We start from the raw sequence: 20499 nt of genomic DNA, 5'->3' as shown, positions 1-20499 counted from the left end.
CCCGCCGGACGAGCCCCGGGAGGAGGCGCCCCGCGGCCCTGCAGGGTTTCGAGCCCAGGGAGGCTGGCCCCCGGCGCCTGCGATGAGCGAGGGTGACGCGCCCGCCCCGCCGCCCTGAGTCCATCCTTCTGGAACACCCTGCAGCGCCGGGTCCTCCGGTGGGGGCGCTCGCACTTGCCCCTCCCTGTCGCCCGCCCCCCGGGGTCCCCTCCCCGCGCCCGCTCCCGGCGGGTCGCCCAGCACCTAGTTCCCGCGTGTCCCCTTCCGCGTGGAAGGCCTGCGGGGGAGGTGTCCCCCCCCCTCCCGCGGCTCCCTAGAGCCCCTCCAGGCCGCCTGCACCTGCCTCTCCGTCCTGCCCCCCGCAGCCGCTCCTCCAGGCCGCCTGCACCTGCCTCTCCGTCCTGCCCCCCCCAGCCGCTCCTCCAGGCCGCCTGCACCTGCCTCTCCGTCCTGCCCCCCCACCCCCCTCCCCTGCAGAAGGCTGTCCACATTTCACAGCGAAGCTCCCCCAGGGCTGCACCACGGCCAGCTGCTCTCTACACCCCCAGAGCCAGCCCGCCCCCCGCCCCAGGCTCAGGGCTCGGCCCGCAGCCACGCCCCCCCCACCCGCCCCCCAGCACCTAACGGGAGCTGCTCGCCCACCCCTGCCCCTTACTCCCCCCCACTCGTCCTCCTAGAGCATAGTTCTGGCCTTGCTGCCCAGTGAGATGCTCCATGGGAGCCCCGGCCCCCAGCTGGGTTCCCGCCAGGCATCATGGGGGGGGGGGGGCATTCTCCTCCCTTGGCCTCTGACCCGGGACTCCCCTCAGCCTGCCTCCCCCTGCCCACGGCTCCTTGGCGCCCACTGCCCCGGTCACGCAGGGGTCCCTACCCCGCCCCCGGCCTCTCCCAGGACAACCTCACGCAGGCTCTCCGCTAGGCCTTTGCTCACCACTTCCCCAGGCGCACCTGCAGCTCCTTCCCAGGGGTGATTCCCGCTGGGTCTCAGGCAGGCCCCAGGGCCTCGGGTTTAGGTGAAGACAGGACGCGCAGCATCTTCTACCAACCCTACCCCATGCCCTGCTCCCACCCCAGCGGGGTCACGCTCGGCCCCCCAGGGCCCACTCCCAAGACCGAGCCCTCCATCCCCACATTTCCCTTCCTTTCCACATATCCCTCAGAAAATCCTGTATGTTCCGCTTCTAGTTATCTTTCAAAAGCACCCAGTTTCCTCCCCACCGCTGCCAGGCTTCTAGAAACCATGGTCTTTCCACAGTCCCCAGCCGAGCGCCTCCACTGGCTCCCCAGCCCCCGGTAGTCCCACTCGGCCGGGGCGTCTGCCAGCGAGGGGGAGGCCTCTGAAAGGCCCGAGCCAGCGCACTCCCGCAGAGCCCCTGCCTTCAGGGGACGCCAGGCCTGGGGGGCCCCTGCCATGCGCCCTTGCTCCCAGTCCCTGCTTGGCTCTGCGGAACTCCTGTTGGTTTCCCTAACGCCCCACACCCTCTATTCCTCCGCCCGGGGTCACCTTTCCTCTCTGGCCACATGCGTGCCACGTCCCGCTCCACCCCAACTGCCCAAACTCGCCCCCCTGCTCTCGGTTGTGGGGCCCGCTCCTCGGGGGCCCAGCCACACGCTCCCGTGGCACCTGGCACCCCACCCGCGCCGGCGGTTCTCGCATCATCCTGCAGCGACCCCGCGGTCAATTCTGCTTCTCCCCCCCTGAGCCCGCCCCATGGGAAGGGCTTGGTCAGGGCTCGGAAAAATCATGAGGGGCTTTGCAGGCCGCGCGAAGGAGCCTGAACTTCCTCCTGTACCTAAAGGGGACACAGTAGCAGTTTTAAAAAGGAAAAGTGTGATGACCCAGCAGCGATAGCATTTCTCGGACACCAATCACCAGCTCAGAGGAATAAAGTCATTCCACCTCCCCACCCCACCCCTATAACTTCAAAAGTGCACAGGAAATCTAACTTCTGGCGAGCCAAGAGGTTCTCGGTATCCGGGCCCGTGAAGACTATGACTACACACTGCGACCTTAGGACCACGACGGTCTAGCCCCTCTTGGGTGCTCACCTCCCAGCTCTTGGTGGTCGGCTCACTGAAGAAGTTGTCGATCATGTTCAGCTCTTCCTTTTCCACCACCACAAAGCCTTGCTCTTTGGCATCTTTCCCGTAGACGTCAGGAGACCACTGAACAAAGAACGTGTACAAGTGATCCACCCTGAAAAACACGTTCGTCGTAGGAGTTAACACCAAATCCACTTTCCTGGCAGGCCTGGACTGGGACTCGGGTGCTCACAACCATCTTTTTCCGGCTTGGCAAACGCATCTTACTAATTGGGCAACTGCCCACCGTGAAGATGGTCTCTGCTTGTGCGTTCCAAGTTTGGGAAAAAAAGGTCAAAAAGTGAAAGCAGAAGTCCACGGACACTGAGAACCTGTCTTTCAACCTGAGGAAAAGATCAAGAGATGGGACGTAACACTGAAAAACCATGAAGTCTTTCCACCAAATATTTGCTCCTCGCTGGGTCGTTTATTGGGCACTTGTATTCAATGGGGGGAAAAACCTGCCCTGAACCTTTAGCTGGAAAAGATAAAACACCAGTGAGTTTTTATGTAGTTGAAGCCCTGTTAGAATTTTAGCCAAACACCCTCAATAACTACAAAGTCAGTGATTCTAGTTGTCGTTTCAATATTAGAAAGAGACCTAATTCGGGCAGCCCGGGGGGCTCAGCGGTTTAGAGCCTCCTTCAGCTTAAGGCCTGATCCTGGAGACCCGGGATCGAGTCCCCCGTCGGGCTCCCTGCATGGAGCCTGCTTCTCCCTCTGCCTGTGTCTCTGCCTCTGTGTCTCTCTCATGAATAAATAAATAAAATCTTAGAAAGAGAGAGAGAGAGAGAGAGAGAGAGGAAGGAAGGAAGGAAGGAAGGAAGGAAGGAAGGAAGGAAGGAAGGAAGGAAGGAAGGAAGGAAGGAAGGAAGGAAGGAAGGAGAAAGAGAGAGACCTACTTTTATGGACCTGGGAATGTGGTTTGCTTCCTACTTCTCTGCTCCCTCACACATACTGAACACCCCAAGGTACTGCAGCATCTCTCCAGACAGACCTCAGCCACAGAGAGATGGCTAAATGGCTAATTTCCAAGCAGAGAAGATCATTGCTAATTCTAAAGAGTTAAAACTGTGTAAAAATGATTTAGCAACGTCACCATAGCTTGAAGGTCTGTATTCCCCCCCAAATCCATCCATTGAACCCCTACCCCAAATGTGATGGTATTTAGTTAGACGCAGGGCTCTGGGAAGTGCTTAGGTCGTGCGCCCGCATTACGGGGCTGAGTGCCCTTAGGAGAGGATCCCTTTTCCCCAGGGGACACGGGAAAGGGCAGCCGTCTAGGACCAGGCAGGGGGCCTTCGCCAGCCCCGTCTGCCAGCATCTTGTTCTCAGACTTCCCAGCCTTGAGAAGGGTCAAGAATACATTCCTGTGGCTCAGAGGCCACGCGGGCTGCAGCATCCTCCTAGAGCAGCACGGGCAGATCCCAAAGAAACAGAACGGAAACCTAAGAGGGACGTCCGACCATCCCGGAATCCCCTGGACCAAGCGTGGACCAAGCGGGCCGTAGGTTTCTATGTTCCCAGCTGCTCTTGCTCACATGACGCGATCTTCTCCTCATCGTCACCGGGGCTAAGACGTCATTGCTTGTGACAGTCTGACATCAGATCACCTACATGGGCCGCGTTGTGCTTTGCACTGGTTCTTAGTGGCTAATGTCGTGAAAGTAATAAATCGTGAATGGCCTGAGCTCCCGAGCCCTGGGGGTATTTAGCTTGTTCCCCATTCTTCAGTCCTGTTACAGTGAAACATCCTTGGGCTCTGTGCCTCTCACCACCTTTTGAATTATTTCCTTGAGATCAGTTCCCCAGAAAAGGGATCGCTGGGCCAAAGGGCATGATTTTACAGCTTGTGACTCACGCTGCCAGGTCGCTGTTGAAAGGCTTTATTCATTTACTGGGCCACCCAGCACCGCAGTTTGCACTGCAGTTTAACACTTTTGCTGAGTTTAACACATTTACTTTTTTTTTTTTTTTTTTTTTTTTTTTTTTTTTTTTTTTTTTTAAGATTTTAATGTGTATTTAAAAGTTTGACCTGACTCACTCGGTATTTCTTTTGAGTGTTCGTGTGCTGGGCCATTTTCAAGTTTTCTTCCTGCTAGAGCTTTTCTTTCATAAACGGGCTCTTTGTGACTATGGAGTCAGTGTTTCCTTTCCAGTTTGTGGGAACTTTTAGAGAATGTAAGCATTAGCCACTGTCAAATGTATTTCAAAACTGCTGTTTCCCTTTTCATATTAATCCTATCTTTCCTTTCATGATACAGGATTATCAATTTTCATGTACTTTAGGAGTGTATTTCCCTTGAGAACTACTCCTACTCCTTCAAAACAGGGAGAGTTGGCATCCAAGATAAGGTGTGTATCAGTGTGTATGACTTGCTACCATTTCTATTAAAAAAAAACACAACAAATATAGATATAATTGTACACACATGTGATGGCTAATGTTATATGACCATAACTTAGCCAGGTTTTGGTCAAACACTAGTCTAGGTGTTGCTGTGAAAGTGTTTTTTTTTAGATGTGATTAACATTTAAATCAGGAGACTTTCAGTAAAGCAGATTATCCTCTAGCATGCAGGTGGGCCTCGTGCAATCAGTTGAAGGCCTTACTAGAAAAAAACTGAAGTCTTCTGGGTAGGAAGGAACTGTGTCTCTAGATAGTGTTCAGACCTGGGACTACCTTATCACATTCTCCCTGGCAGATTTCAGGCTGGCCGACTCCCAAAACCATGGGAGCCAAATTCCTTACAGCAAATCTTTCTCTCTACGTATCCTTGTACATACATATCCTTTTGGTTCTGTTTCTCTGGAGATCCTTGACTAATACACTGGACTATTCTGAAAGAATAGAATAGAAAGAAATAGAGAATTTCTATTTGGCTGGACAGTGTTCGCGTTCAAAAAGAAATAGAAATTTCTTTTATTATAAAAGGAAAACTTTTTATAAGAAATCGATCAAGGGGGACCCCTGGGTTGCTCAGCGGTTTGGCGCCTGCCTACAGCCCAGGGTGTGATCCTGGAGTCCCGGGATTGAGTCCCACATAGGGCTCCCTGCATGGAGCCTGCTTCTCCCTCTGCCTGTGTCTCTGCCTCTCTCTGTCTCTCTCATGAATAAAAGAAAAGAAAAGAAAAGAAAAGAAAAGAAAAGAAAAGAAAAGAAAAGAAAAGAAAAGAAAAGAAACCAATCAAAATGGTTACCCCCAGTGAATGGAATGGAAGAATGACATATTTTGCATCATGTATATCTTTAGGTTATTTTCGTTTTTGGAGTACGCAGGACACTTTTGTGATTCAACTTTTAAAATTATATTTTAAAAAGCAAATAATGAGAAGTTTCCTCTCACCCACATCCCTGTCCACCAAATCCTGTGCCCATTCTTCTCCCTTACAGGTGACCACTTTATTCATTTCCTGTATATTTTTGTAGTGCTATACAGATACAAATAAGTATATATACATATTCTTTTTGTCTTCCATTTCTACAAAAAGTAGTACTATTCTCTCTCTTGCTTTCTTCATTCGACGACATATCCTAGATATCTTTCCATATTAGTATACAAATGGTTTCCTCATTCTTTCTTTATAGCTACACAGTACTTTGCGATTTACCAAAGCTATGTCATCATCCTCTATCGATGGACAGCTTGATTTGTTTCCAGATTCTGCAGTCACGAATGACGCTGTGATGAATAACTTTGTATGTGAGTCACTTCACGTGTATACAGATATCGTTGTAGGATATATTTCCAGAAGTGGGACTGAGTTGTCAGAGGAGCAATTCCCTTAAATTCTGCTATATAAAAACTATGCTGACCTTTTTAGGGATGATATCATTGTTTGTCTTCCTATCAGTAATATATGTATACACACACACACACCCTCTTTTGAATCTTTCAAGTATTTTTACCATGTAGTATAAAATTCCCCATTAAAAATTAACTAAGGAGAAACTAATCACCACTCCAGGGAGGTTGATAAGTATACAATTCTAACCCTTTCCATTTTCTAACACTTAAAATGGAGTCCATCTTAACTGTACTTTGTTTCTTGTTTTTTTTTTAAAGATTTTCTTTATTTATTCATCAGAGACACAGAGAGAGAGGCAGAGACACAGGCAGAGGGAGAAGCAGGCTCCATGCAGGGAGCCTGATGTGGGACTCGAACCCAGAACTCCGGGATCACACCCTGGACCCAAGGCAGGTGCTAAACCGCTGAGCCATGGAGAATTAAATATGCTTCACTCTCACTGATTGGAAAAGAAGCCGTTTACTATGTGCATATCCCCCACATTGGATAAACTGACTTCCTGACTACCTGCTGGCTAGCTTACCTGTGAGAAAAAGAGCCCGCCCTTGACACCGGGAGCTCGGGGCGCTCGTCCCTGACACCCGCTCCCAGCTGGGCCCCGGTATTCTCCTGCGGATCATAAGCAATTTCACAGAACACCAGCACTGGACAAGACGGCTCAGTGACTACAATGAATCGTGACAACAAGACCGCTCTGAGGCCTCATATCTGAACACAAACAAAAACGCAAACACTGTCCAGCCAAAAAATGACCAAACGTCCCTCCAATTTGGCTACTATGAATGACTGCGCTTCTTTATTAATTAGAGCGTGAACCTCTCCGGGCGTCCTCTCTAGTCTAGTTGCTCTTAGATAAGATGTACACCCAATCATAGCATCCCCTCTGCTTCCTGGGAGCACCTAACACCGACCGAACCCCCACTTCGTTAAGTCCTTCCCTCAATCACCTCACACAAATCTATATCCTCTATCTCCTTTCCAGCACCCTCTTTCTGAGACGCCCACAGTCCCCTGCTCTGTTTGCTCCCCTACAGCAATGAGCCGATCCAACTCATCCAACTGCAGGTGTGTTTCTGGTGTGTCTGGTCAGAGGGCACTGCCTCCCTCAACAACACTCGTGTACACCACTAGGTGCCAGTGACCCTGCCCTCATGGAGACGACCTTCGGGACTGTGAGAGCGGATGGGGTCCTGGGTATTATCCAGTTCAGCTAACTCTCCTTAGATGGAAGGGAATGGGGCCCTGAAGTCGACCATCAGCATCACAGCCAGGACTAGATCTTCTGAGGCGACAACCAGGGTTCTTTCAACCACACTACACAGCCCTCCCCTTATTTCACACTGATTTCTAAACTGTTCCCCCAGCTAACTTCCTGGTTATGACACTAGACACAGTTTTATCACTTTTTGGACCCTCTTTCCATGAAGGCCTGCTCATTTATTCTCCAACAGTTTACCCTCAGGGGGAAAGTCACCATGTAAGTGTGAACATTGAAGAAGCATCCCAAGAAATGCTAAAAGCTCATGTCGACACATATCCCTGCCCAAGACGGCAAGGGACTGAGGAATGAGGTATGGGTTCTGCATCAGGGGCGCCTGGGAGGCTCAGCCGGTCAGGCGGCCTCCTTCGGCTCAGGTCATGATCCCAGGGTCCTGGGGTCGAGTCCTGCATCGGGCTCCCTGCTGAGCAGGGAGTCTGCTTCTCCCCCTCCCTCGGCTCCTCCTCACTCGGCTCGTACTCTCTTTCTCTTTCTCAAATAAATAAACAAAATCTTAAAAAAAAAAAAAAAAGATTTCATTCCTCCTTGGACATTATAAGAAAACATAACTGTGCAAACTGCAAGTCAATAAAGATTTTAAGGAGCGAGCCTATGCTAGCAATGGCCAGTTACTTCCCTTTTTGGTGAGGAAGACATCAAGCTGCTTGAGGAGATCATTTAAGCGGTCCTTTTTGTTAGGTAGATACAAGGCGAGCAGGATTTATTATTCCAGAGGAAGATGTAATTAGACATTCTCTACTTGATGAAGACAACTTGCGCTTCGAACCCACTGGAAGGTGGGAGACAGGGACGGTCTGTGTAAGGGCCAAAGGATGTCCTGGGAAGGAGGAATCCTGTGCCCAATCCCTCTCTTTTGAAGAGATACTCAAGATTATTAGTACATCTTTGATTAATTAAGGTGGTCTTAGTAGAGATACGTCCATAGCGAAGGACAATACCCCAATCCCCACCCCACCCTCCTTGAAAAGAAACTCTTCGGGCCAGTAGAGGGAATGGTCTAGACGGATGACCTGGGATCCATACGAATTCCATGATTATTGTAGGGGGTCAATTTGGGCACCGGGCGCTGAAACTTAGAGCAAACCAGCTGCCACGCTGGACACACCATGGAAGGAAATGGCTGCTTACGCCACATGTGCATGTGTGGGTTTCTCAGGCAAGCTGGGGTGGAGGGGGGCGAGCTCAAGTCTGGCGTAAAGCATCCTTGCCTGCCAGTGCCACTCCCTCTAGAAGCACCCCCGCCGGGCAGGAGCGTGGGCCTCTGCCCCGCCGCTTCCCTCGGGGTTGGGCTTCGGGTGGGCGGTGGGCCGAGCCTCTGGCGGCCGGTCCCTTAAGCTCGGGAGCACTGGGCACTTCGGACCTGGCACAGAGAGCAGCAGCCAGGGAGGAGCAAAGAGGTATTCTCAAAATACCACAGGAAAGAGGGTCAGAGTCCTAAAAGTATTTAAATATTAAACAGAGAAGCGACCTCAGGCTTGAAGCGGTGCTGAACTGTGTCAGTGACCTAAAAAGAAAAGCTGCGACTCCCCGTCCCGAGGACCCTCCGTACGGGATCTCTCAGGGGCGTGTAGTACTATGCTCAACTTGCACAGAGGGAAACTGAGGCTGGGCGGCTTGGGTTTAGGAGCGCTCCGAAACGCACACAGCCCTCCTGCCGCCTCAAGGGCGAAGCCAAAGGAACGAAGAACTCAGGCGGCCTGTCTCACAAGAGAAATTAAAGGGCGTTCGGCACCAATCTGATCACTTAACTTAAGAGGTCTTAAAGAAGACCTCAGGCCTCTGGAGACCAAATGGAAGGGACCCACGTCCCCCTTCCTTCCAGCTCCATTTCTGCACAATTCTATAGCCTTTGTTTATTTTTACTATTTAACTGGGGTGGGGGGGGGCAAGGAAGAGGATATGACTTCATCTTTTTTTTTTTTTCCTTTTAGATTAGAATAACTCTAAGTTTATTTAACCTAAATTCTTGGAATGATTCTTTTTGGCCAACTGGGTTTTCCTGGTCACTAATTCCCAGAAGTCAACCCTGCCATCTGGAAACAGGCCTCCAAGTTCTGGAAACTCCCCTCCTTGTCCCTCTGCCTCATCTTCACCCACTCCTTCCTCTATTCCGTGCCAGCTCTGCTCTCACCTTGACCCCCATAACCCCCCCTTTCCCCAGCCATTAGCCCCTCCTGGATTCGCAGGCTTCGGGCAATCTCCACCTCGCCCTCACTGTCGTCCTCCTAATGCACCTGCCCTTCCAAACACCTTTGCACACGATCATCTTGCTGACTCTTCCTCCCCCGGGATGATGGATGTTGCCGGGTTTTCTTCTTTGTGCTTGATGCATTACTACAAGTCCAAGGCCCTGAACCTTGGCGAAGAAAGCCCTCCCTCCCAGGGCTCCCCACTCACTGCCAACTCACTTCCTTGACTACTCCAAGCCATAGCTGCTCCAGACCTCTGCTTTTGCAAGCCCTCCACCTGGCCTCCTACCCTGTTCCTCTCTGAACAGAGGGCTCTCCACCACACCATCCTAATAACGCACCGCCTCCGCCGTCCCTCTTAGCATCCCTCGCTTCAGACGAAGGAACTTTTCTCTTGCCCATTTTAACCCTGTCGTCTGCCTTTCCGACTGTCCTAATGCTTGGGGAGTCTCCTCCGCCATCTCCACCCCACCCGTCTGTGCCTTTATTCCCTTCATCCTAAGCCACGAGCCTACTTGCATTTCCCCATCCTTACACATGAAAGGCTCTGGATGTTGTTTCTCCCTAAAGCTCGTTCCCTACCTCATCCTCCCTTCAGAGCATATTGTTAACATTTGGGTTGGCATATTTTCCACCTCCTTTTCATCCCTGAATTCTCCTGTTCTGATTTTATTAACCTTTTACTATAAGCCCTTTGTTAAACCTGCCTCAGATGCCATCTGGATGGAGGCGCAGTTTTTAACCTTGTTCTCCCCCCTCCTACTGTAGTGAAGCTGATTTTCTTAAAAGCGACCTGGTGTCAAACTCAGTGGCATCTCCATCATTTGTCTTGACTTCTGAAAGGCGGCTGGTGGTACTTCTCGAAACCCACCCAATAACTCACCCCGTTTCTAAGGAGTCATTGAGCTGCTTTGGCCTCAGGACCTCAGGACACCTCTGGTCAAGCCAACACAATGACCAGTGACTGCTGCCATACAGGCTGCTTCCCTGTAGCCATGGGCATGGTGAACGCATGGGCAGGGAAGGAGGTCATGCTCCAGGCCCCAGGAAAGCTGGTGTTTGAGGAGGACACAGGAGAGGTGGTCCTGGAAGGAAGCCAAGAAGAAACGACACGAAGGCAGAAGTGACCTTACAAAATGCAAATCTGACCACTTATACCCAGCGGTGTAGAATCCTTCCAGCGTGTCCCTGACGGGTTCAGGACAGATTCACAGCCCGGGGGTGCCTAAGGGCTCTGCTTTGTGCCAGTCTCCAAAATGCACTCCTTGCTGCAGCCATGTGCTCCTGTACCATTGCTCCGACTGCTGCCTCCTTCCCTCCTTCCTTCCTAAGAAGGGTGATGACGAGGGTAAGCCTGGAGGACAGTCATCTCAGGCCGCGGTCAGGGAAGCCAGGGGTCACGGCTACTCCGGCCGCCGAGGGAGGAAAAGAGGCCCCGTGCGGCAGGGGGCAGGTGCAAAGGGCCACGGCGAGGGCCAAGTGCACACGTGGGAGGAAGAAGGGCACCGCGGTGGGCCCCCTGGTGCCTCCTGGTGGCTGAGATGCAGGAGACACAGGTGCCACCCTACAGAGGCTTAGCTGGAAGGGGGTGCACTGAAGAGACCCAAACACAGGGACAGAAGCGGGGGCACCCGAGCGTGGAGGTGCGCGCCGACTACTCATGCAGAGCCTGAGCTCCTGAGGGATGGGCGGGGAGCAAGACTGAGCCTTTGCCCCACAGGCGCGGGGAAGGAGGGTGAAAGAGGCAGGGGGGCCGGGTGGCTGAGGGGGTCGCACGGAGTCCTGGCTTGGGACCAACGGCTTGGACCTTAGGCGCGGCTCCCGTCCCCCGTGTGGAGGCAGCTGCGCGGAGCGTCCCCAGGAGACGCGGGTGGGGCCAGCACAGGGCCCCAGGACGACAAACGAGGGCTCTGCCCAGGAGGCCACGTCAGTGCCCCAGGCCCGCCGACCCCGGCCCCTCCACCCTCGCCGCGCACCCCCATCCAGGCACAAGCCCCGGTCAGCCACAGCCGGGACCAAAACCTGGCCCCTGGGTTCTGTTTAGGTTTTCTGCTTACAGATCTGGGCCTAGTCAACGTCTGCATGAACTTCAAAGGTTTCGATCATTGACGCCAGGCTCCTTTAGGGATCCAGCCCAACCGAGACATCAGATTCAAGTTCCCAATCCCCTCCCAGCAGGCGTGCTGTCATCGTGGAGAGGAAACTCAGGGAAGGCCGAGGATACAAGCTCTTGAAGGCCATCAGCCCTCCCTCGGAGGCAGCCAAGTGTAAAGGGGAGGAGGAGCCACGGCGGCAGCCCAAGTAACCAGGAGGGCAGGGGCAAGTTCGGCCTCTCCCTCACCGTAACCCCACGAGGTAGCAGCCACCAGTTAGGTAGCAGCCACCAGTTAGCAGTTCTGTCCAATGGAAGAGGAGAGATGCTCCCACAGATGGCCTTGACCAACTCCACATGTTAGGGGAGGCCCCGGGGTCAACCCTCAGGTCAGTTCATGGTCTCAATCCCCATGCGTCACCATTTCCTTTATGGTTGGTCCCACTGTTGTTTTCTTAAAAGCCCATCGCTGACAAAACTGTAGGGTTGAGGCACACCTGGGTGCCCACCTGGGGGGCTCAGTCAGTTAAGCATCAAACTCTTGGTTTTGGTTCAGGTCATGATCTCAGGGGTGCGAGCTCAAGCCCACACCAGGCTCCATGCTCAACAGGGAGTCTGCTTGAGATTCTCTCTCTCTCTCACCCTCACCCCGCTAAAATAAATAAATAAATCTTAAAAAAAAAAACAAAAACCAAACCTGTAGGGTTCAGGGATATAACCTGATGAAAAATCTGAGTTGATGCTTAGAACAAAACATCACTATTCACCCTTTACATATATGGGCTTTAGGTACAAATACAATCCATTTTCTCACAACTAGCTACGTGGGATTTTATTTACTGTTATGTTTTTCTCTTTCTTCTTCTTTTTCTTCTTCTTCTTCTTTTTTTTTTTTTAACATAGTTGTGAGATCAAGTAAAAAGTACATATGTCTAAGGTAAAGCCCTGAAGTGGTCCCTTTCTTACTAGCTGGGGGGCTTTGGGAAAGTTCCTTAATCTCTCTGAGCTTCTCAAACGAAAGTAAGAAAGCCTAGCCCCTCCTATAGCTGTCTGGAGCATTATATCCAGAAGTTCTATCTACCTTCAGACAGACCTTTTACAAAGTCCCTTCCACATGATCATCTAAAATCCTGCCACCACACAGACCAACAAACTGGACCAAAACAACCCTGAAGCAGTCGGGCATTTTTGTCTTATCAAGGGTCACTCCACTGGTAGGAAAAGAAAGTGGGGCTACACATAGCAAGATACGTCCCCCAACCCCCCAGTTGATTTAAAAATTATAAGCTGGAACCATGAAACGATTTAATAGCTATTACATTAGAAGCATACTTTAGAGTACATTAGAGCATGGAGAATGGGAAATAATAAGAAATGGGATGAAGAGAGTAAGAATGTGACCCAGAGAGTAAGGAGATACACTCACATGCAGTCCCACCGCTTACTTGTCCTGTTGATTATAAATTAAAGACATCCCAGCGTACCTCAATCTAAAACATCCCCAGGCTCCATTCTGAATACAGCCACAGGAGCCTGACAAAGGTGTTACCAGAATAGGACCAGCTCTTTTTTTTTTTTTTTTTTTTTTAGGACCAGCTCTTAAAACCCACCTCTTACTTGGCCTGACCCAAGGTCCTTATATGGAAAGGACCTTCATTTTCCTTGCCCCCGTAAGGTCCCTTTCAGATTCAATATTCTACAACTCTAAATGAAACCAGTAAACGCCCTGGGGTATCGCCCATTGTTAAAGGGTGTTAGTGTGTTTATAAAAAGAGAAGAATATTAAAATTAATCATTTTAATATTTATTAAAATTAATTATTTTAATATTTATTAAAATTAATTATAAAAGAAAATTGATACTATTAATAGAATTAACATTCATATTTATTAAAATTAATTATAAAAGAGATTAATTAACATTTTATTTTATAAAAAGTAAATTTATTTACAAAATACCAACTAAATATGCCTCTTGGTCCTGGTTCACCAAGAATAGTAAGACAGTTCTTTTGAGAATCATTGATCAGAATAGTAATTACAGTCATAAAAAGGATCACTTAAAATTAATTAAAAACTAGAAGTTTATACTAATATCAATGCTGGAGGCCTTAAACTGGCAGCCCATAGCCTTGGGGTCAGCTTCTGTACTTTTCTCTGTTAAGTAAAGAGTGGCTAATACTTGAAAATTGAGGAGATTTGACACATATAATACATATTTCAGCTTTGTTTTGGAAAAAGATGGGAAGATCAAGCAACTATTAAATCACATTCCCACCTGGCAGCTTTCACCTGCAGGTATGGAGGTACACAGCTAACATGGCAGCTGTTCCCTAGGGCAGGTGATTAACACAGCTCCCCCCGCCCCCACCCCAAGCTTTCCTCTCTGCATCCCTCCATCCCTCCATCCCTCCATCCAGCTCGGGCAGGCACGCAGCCTGCAGTAATTACTGCTTCTGCATACTTACTCCCAAACACTGTGCGCAGCCCCCATTGGCATTAAAGAGTCTGCTGTGGAAACCGGCCACGAGCTATGCTCCCAAGTGCTGGTGTTCACTCCTCCAGCAGAAAGCACAGCCACCACAGCTCCTATGAAGCGCTCCTATGAAGGGGGGTATTTTTTTCATGAACTGGGATCTGGCTACTTTTTCATAACTGGGATCTGGCTACAGAGTCACTGATTAACTCAAGGCATTTGCCCAGACTGATTACTAAAATTACTGAAGGGTGGCTGCCTAGGAGCGCTTCTGGAAGGTGGTGATGAATTTCTAGAACTTTAAGTTAATGAGACAAAAGGTAACGTGACCAGAAAAAGAATGAGAGAAAGCAGTATCACTTCAAAGCATTTTAAAGCATTAAAAAAAAAAAAAAGAATATTGACACCAGTGATTAATAATCCTGTAGCTTATACTTGTTTAGCAATTTTCCAGAACTTAAACTTGTGTTAAATACAAAGAGAAAAAGATCATTCCTTTAAGAATTATTTTGGAGATCTTTTTTTTTTCTTTAATAGTAACACTTTTACCTTAAAACATCACAATGAGAATATGGTATGATATGTGTTATATTTGAAAACCACAGAGCTAGTGTTCTGAAATACACCTGGTTTGGCTACGTAGGGCCTAAACTATTGTAGAAAGCATAAAACTTTATTTTATTTTATTTTATTTTATTTTATTTTATTTTATTTTATTTATTTATTTATTTATTTATTTATTTATTTATTTATTTAGCATAAAACTTTAAAGACTTTTAACACTATGGTCTCACTGGCATTGACAGTTATTAAATATTTCAATTTAGCCCTGACCCTGCTAAAAGCAAGATGACTTTTGATCAGAAAATGCAGTGCTAACTATGGTTAACGATTTCATGCAAGAAAACTAGGTCAGTTTTTTTTTTAAGGATTTGTATTTATTTATTCATGAGAGACACAGAGAGAGGCAGAAACACAGGCAGAGGGAGAAGCAGGCTCCCTGTGGGGAGTCCGATCTGGGACTCCATCCCAGGATCCTACCTAGATTAGTTTTTGATTCCTTTAATTCACCCCCTTTTCTCCAAGGAAAATGCTCTTGAGAGGACTTTGTTTAGTCTTCATGAGGGTCCTTATGATTTGGACATTTTTCCATAGAAATCTAGTTTAATAAGAGAATCAATTTTCTTTTTTATGATTTTACTTGTTACTGCAAAAGTAATGCATGCAAACTAAATGCATGCCCAACATTTAATGGCAAAGAAAGATACATTTAAATAAAAGCAATTTATAATGTACACATATACACACAATTATCATATATAGAGGGACAGATACAATCATTCCATTAACTCATACATAGAAAAAAGGCCAAAAGTCTACAGAAATAAAAATAAATTGTAGTTAGCTTTGTGTAACAAAATTGAGCTTCTTCCTTTTTTGCCTTTTTGTATTTTTCTGAATATTATATAAAGTCTGCATTATTTTAGTTATAAGGAATAAGCTATTTAAATTTATTTTTAAAGATTTTATTTGAGAGAGAGAGACAGAGATACTGATAGAGATAGTGATAGAGAGCATGAGAGGGCAGGAGAGGGAGAAGCAGGCTCCCCGCGGAGCAGGGAGCCCAATGTGGGGCTGGATCCCAGGACCCTGAGATCATGACCTGAGCTGAAAGCAGATGCTTAACCGACTGAGCCACCCAGGCGCCCCTAAATATTCTCATCTATGAGCCGATAGGCTAATTCATGCATCCATCCAATTAACCTTAGGAGTACATTACATACTAGATCCTATGCTGCTTTTAGGACACAATATAAGACACAGTGTCCAAAGCCCCAAGTAGTTCACATCCATAAGAAGCGTGTAGGAAGTGCTATGATGGAAGCAGGGGTACAGTACATCCAAACCAGACAGGGAACATTTCTTAGAGGAAACATTTGAACCAGTAAATGTATGTAGGTGAGGTGGGTAACGGGGCTGTGCATGAGAGGAAGCTGGGCATCCCAAGCAAGCCGGTCAGTAAGTCTGATTCACATTTCCTACCATTGAAACATGGCCAGTGTCCACAGAGGGGTCAGAATGAGAGCTAGAGAGCATCGTGATACTAAGTGGGTAAAATAAGCTAGATGTGGTGACGGAAAATGTGGGAAGATGAGTGAGAAGCAAGATTCTGTCCACATTCTGGCTCTGGGGACTGGGTGGCTGGTGGTATCGGCTGCTGTGATGGAGAAAACAAGAGGCAGGTGTCAGGAGGCCAGTAGCAGGGACAAAGGTAGAAATAAGAACCCCAGTGTAGGGTATGATCTGCCTTGGGTTTGTTTGATCCGTGGATGATCCAAATATTGAGGACTATCAGGTACACGTGTTTGGGGCTCCATAGAACATTCTACACTGAGGATAGCTGGACATGACTGGCATATAAAGAATTCAATAGGTGCAGGCAATTATATATGTAGTGAGAAACAGAGAGGGTCACCTAAGGGAACACTGAGGAAACAGAAGAAGGAAAGAGGGTGTCAAAGAAATGGATGATGGCCAACGGTATCAAATGCTATAGAATGGTCTGGTAAAATAAAAACACAATACTCTCCCTTTATTATGATATGGAGGATGCCTCACGGATTCTAGTTTTCTATCCCAAATCCAAAGCTGCAGGATGTTCAGGGGACGACCCAGGTGCTCTGTATGTTTAAAGGCTCCTAGATGGTTTTATCACCAAGCTAAGTTTGGCACCCACCGATCTAAGCCATGAGTTCTTTGTTAACTCTGTGCTTTCATCTCTAGGAGATAGAACACATTCCTTCATGGGCTTCAGTCCTCTATATTTCTGAATTCAGAAGCTGCGATTGCTTCTGTAAGAGGAAAAGGTGCCAGACTTCAATTCCTCCCCTCCCAGTGCCTCCGTGTCTGTGGGTTGCTCACCAGGCAAGTGTAGGTTGAGAAAACACAGTTCCTGCCAGTCTAGGGAGAGATCACTGTGGGGGCACTATTTTGGGAAACAAAGGATTTGCACAACTAGAGAAGGGGGGGGACCAGCCCAGCTCAGGAATGCAGTAGTTTTAAAAAGGTACCAAGCCAGAAAGGCCCTCTCCTCGCCTCGCAGGCAAAACCCATCAAGTGACCCATCTCAGTAAAGCCACAGATTCAAGCAAATGAAGAGAAAGTTAGGAAGGTTGGCCAGTCTATAAAGAGCTTTAAAAACAATCATGGGGTTTAGACTTTTTTTTTAAAAGATTTTATTTGAGAGAGACAGAGAGAGCATATGTGGTGGGGGGAGGGACAGAGGCAGAGGGAGAAGCAGCCGCCCCGCCTGAGCAGGGAACGCCATGTGGGGCTCAATCCCAGGACCCCTGGGATCAGGATCTGAGCCGAAGGCAGATGCTTAACCAACTGAGCCACCCAGGCGCCCCAGGGTTTAGACTTTAATTCTGAAGGCTTAGGATATTTTTTGTGGCAACGTGACAAGATCAAAATACCTTTTGAGAAGATTATTTTGGCCCGAAGGTAACAAAACAGATTTTTGAGGGGAGGAAAGAGAGAATAGGGAACTATGGTTCCAGGCGCTGTGTAAGGTAGGGTAGCTGGATCTTGTGATACCAGCTTCAAAGGAAGGAGCACTGGAGCGTTTTGTTTGTTTGGGGCCAGGGAACCACTGCAGCCCATAAAAGTTCATTCTGATAAAGAGCCAATGCTAGAACCAGCCTGCAACTAAGTTATACTACCTAATATCGAAAGGACGTTTTAGCCAAGCTCTTTATTTCTATACAACGCTGTGATTAGATCACCTCCATTCAGTTAATGAGCGCCCAGGAAGTACCATCCATAAAATATCAGTCACTTCGTCTCCTCACAATTATTGAGGCACCTCTAGTCAAGGGAGAGCACTCTGGCAAGGTCCAAGGGTATGAATAAATTTGGGGATGCTGCAAATCTTCCTTCCCTCACTAGTCTAGAAACGACTCTGAATGTCTGCATGCCTGCCATCCCTGTTGCGGTGATTTGTCAGCCTATGCACAGGGTATAGTGAAGGCAGTTTCCGCCGCCTGCCCTAGTATCTGGCTAGGAGAACGGGATTTGAAATAAAATGGATTTGAGTATAAATCCCAGACTTGATATTTGCCCATCTGAAAGGTGTTGCAAACCAGTATGTCCCAGGTTCCTCATTTGTAAAATGAGGAATAACACTACATGCCTCCCAAAACTCTCATGAGTTTTAGCTGAGCTAACCATCCCGACAACCATGACAGGGGAGGGTTCTGGAGGGCATGGACTGAGCACTGCCTGCTGTCTTAGACCCCCCTCACTTAGGTCTGGGGAAACTGAATGTTCGGCTCATAATTTCTTTGATATTCCCTCTGGAGAACTAAGGGTGGCAATTCTGCTTTGGATAACGAAGGTATCATTCGAGCATCATTTAAAAGTACGTGTTTAACTAGACTAATCTGATGCACTTTATAAAGCTGCAATGTGGGCACCAGAATTCTATTAGGCCCCAAGGAAGCTTAGATTCATAGTTTAAAAAGGAACACAAATTCAGACAGATGGCACACCATGAAAAGCTCAGTACGGGTGGCTTTCAAGCTTCACTCTAAATATTCCAAAGCTAAGAGTGAACGTTTTTGAAAGATGAGAAGAAGATACACGGATAGTTAAAAGGTGGATCCTGACCAGGATCTGCCATCGACCAGTCATTCCTAACAATGCAACAGAGCTTTGGTGGCCAACAGATCAAAGACATATACGGTCTTTGTATGTGTGGCTGCTACTTCTAGAAATGTGAAAAAGGGAAATAAATCCCAAATTGTGTGTACTATAGTAGACACTTTAAGACTGATGGAAATCGGACTAACCTAAGTCTATAAATAGATATATATTTATTAAATATTAAATTAATATATGTATTAAATATATATATTTAAATATATATCTCCTTAAATACATGTAAGTTTATATATATGAATATCCAAGTAATCTCATGGAGTTAAAATATAGAGATAAAATAAATCAGCTGTATAATAGAAAACAGAATTAAACTGAGAAATCCCTATAAAAGCCTATTAAGAGAATAGCAACTATGAGCATAAATCCCTACTACTCTAGATAGAGATAAGCACTGACTATGGACCATATTTAACTATGAAACACCCATTACTTATCCACGGGATGAGTTTCCATTAAATATCTTTGAGGGAAACGCTGACCTAACGAAAAGGTACTGTTCCCAAAAAATGGGGTCTTGAATACTTGCTTTTAATGCTTTGGGCTAGGCAGCCATGGAGAACTCTACAAAAAAGAATCTGTAACTCAAGAAATGCTGCTACTGCCCACAAATCGGATGTGAGAAACAGTGTGGATAGCATCCTTCAAAAGGACAGATACCTGCGTGCTCGTGCGTATGTTACTCATTATAATCTTGAAAGTGTTAAAAAACTCAACTTTTATAAAAAGCTTGGGAACATCAGTTATTCTTGACATTACAGAAGACAATATCACACTTTCTCAAACAGAATCAACGTAACTCATATATGAGTTTATCCTAAATATGGGCAAGCACAAAATATGCTATCTTCTATAAATCAAAGTGCTTGCTCATTTTAATTAGAAGCTGATTAGGGGATCCCTGGATGGCTCAGCGGTTTAGTGCCTGCCTTCAGCCCAGGGCATGATCCTGGAGTCCCGGGGTCGAGTCCCGCGTTGGGCTCCCTGCATGGAGCCTGGTTCTCCCTCTGCCTGTGTCTCTGACTCTGTATGTCTCTCATGAATAAATAATAAATAAAAATATTTTAAAAAAGTTCATCCCTTCTTAAGAAAAAGAGAGAGAGAGAGAGAGAGTACAGAGGGACACCTGGGTGACTCTGTGGCTTAGCACCGCCTTCAGCCCAGGGCCTGATCCTGGAGACTCAGGATAGAGTCCCACATCGGGCTTCCTGCATGGAACCTGCTTCTCCCTCTACCTGTGTCTCTGCCTCTCTCGTTCTGCCTCTCATAAATCAATCAATCTTAAAAAAAATTAGAAGCTGATTAGAGAACATGGTATTTTAGAATGACTATTAAATATATATTTGTATATCAAGATAAAATTAAATGTTTATTATAAAGGAGTCACCTAGAATAAAAAGCCTCAGGCTACTACTGACCTTCCTTTATATCAAATGTCATGTAGCAAGCACTCAACTTGAAAACGATTTTAAAACTGCATTTGCTTCCTTACCAAACCGATAAAATAGAGAATCATATGACTTAGATTTCTCATCATGTGGAGCAAAGGGTACACACTTTCATGTGCCTTACACGTATCCTTTGACTTGGTCAGACCAACTAATGGATTTTATAAAGATGTTTAATGGAACACTGCTTTTAATGGCAACAAATTTGGAACAACCTAATATCCAAAGCAGGAGCTTTATTAAATCATTCAGGGAATGAAACAGGGGTGCTCACAATAACATCATATACATATAATAACATAGTATTTCATGTAGAAAATGCTCATAACTTTAAGTGTGTGGGGGGGAAGCAGATTGCAAAATAATTGTTTTCCCCCAGCTTACCTGTGTGTTCAAGTACTGCTA

At 47.3% G+C, this 20499-nt stretch overlaps 1 protein-coding gene across 4 annotated transcripts in view; it reads right to left on the bottom strand.

Annotated features, from left to right (window-relative positions):
* The window catches only part of NCOA7 (nuclear receptor coactivator 7), a 157347-nt gene that overhangs the window by 18334 nt on the left and 118514 nt on the right, over positions 1–20499 (bottom strand). For all 4 annotated transcript variants that reach the window (XM_035710108.2, XM_025422947.3, XM_025422949.3 and 1 more), the window contains one exon: positions 2050–2197. In XM_035710108.2, coding sequence (XP_035566001.1) covers positions 2050–2197 — 148 coding nt within the window. The remainder of the gene's footprint in view (positions 1–2049; positions 2198–20499) is intronic.

Source organism: Canis lupus, chromosome 1, assembly GCF_003254725.2.
Source record: "Canis lupus dingo isolate Sandy chromosome 1, ASM325472v2, whole genome shotgun sequence".
Taxonomy (NCBI): domain Eukaryota; kingdom Metazoa; phylum Chordata; class Mammalia; order Carnivora; family Canidae; genus Canis; species Canis lupus.
This window is presented reverse-complemented; position numbering and strand designations above follow the sequence as displayed.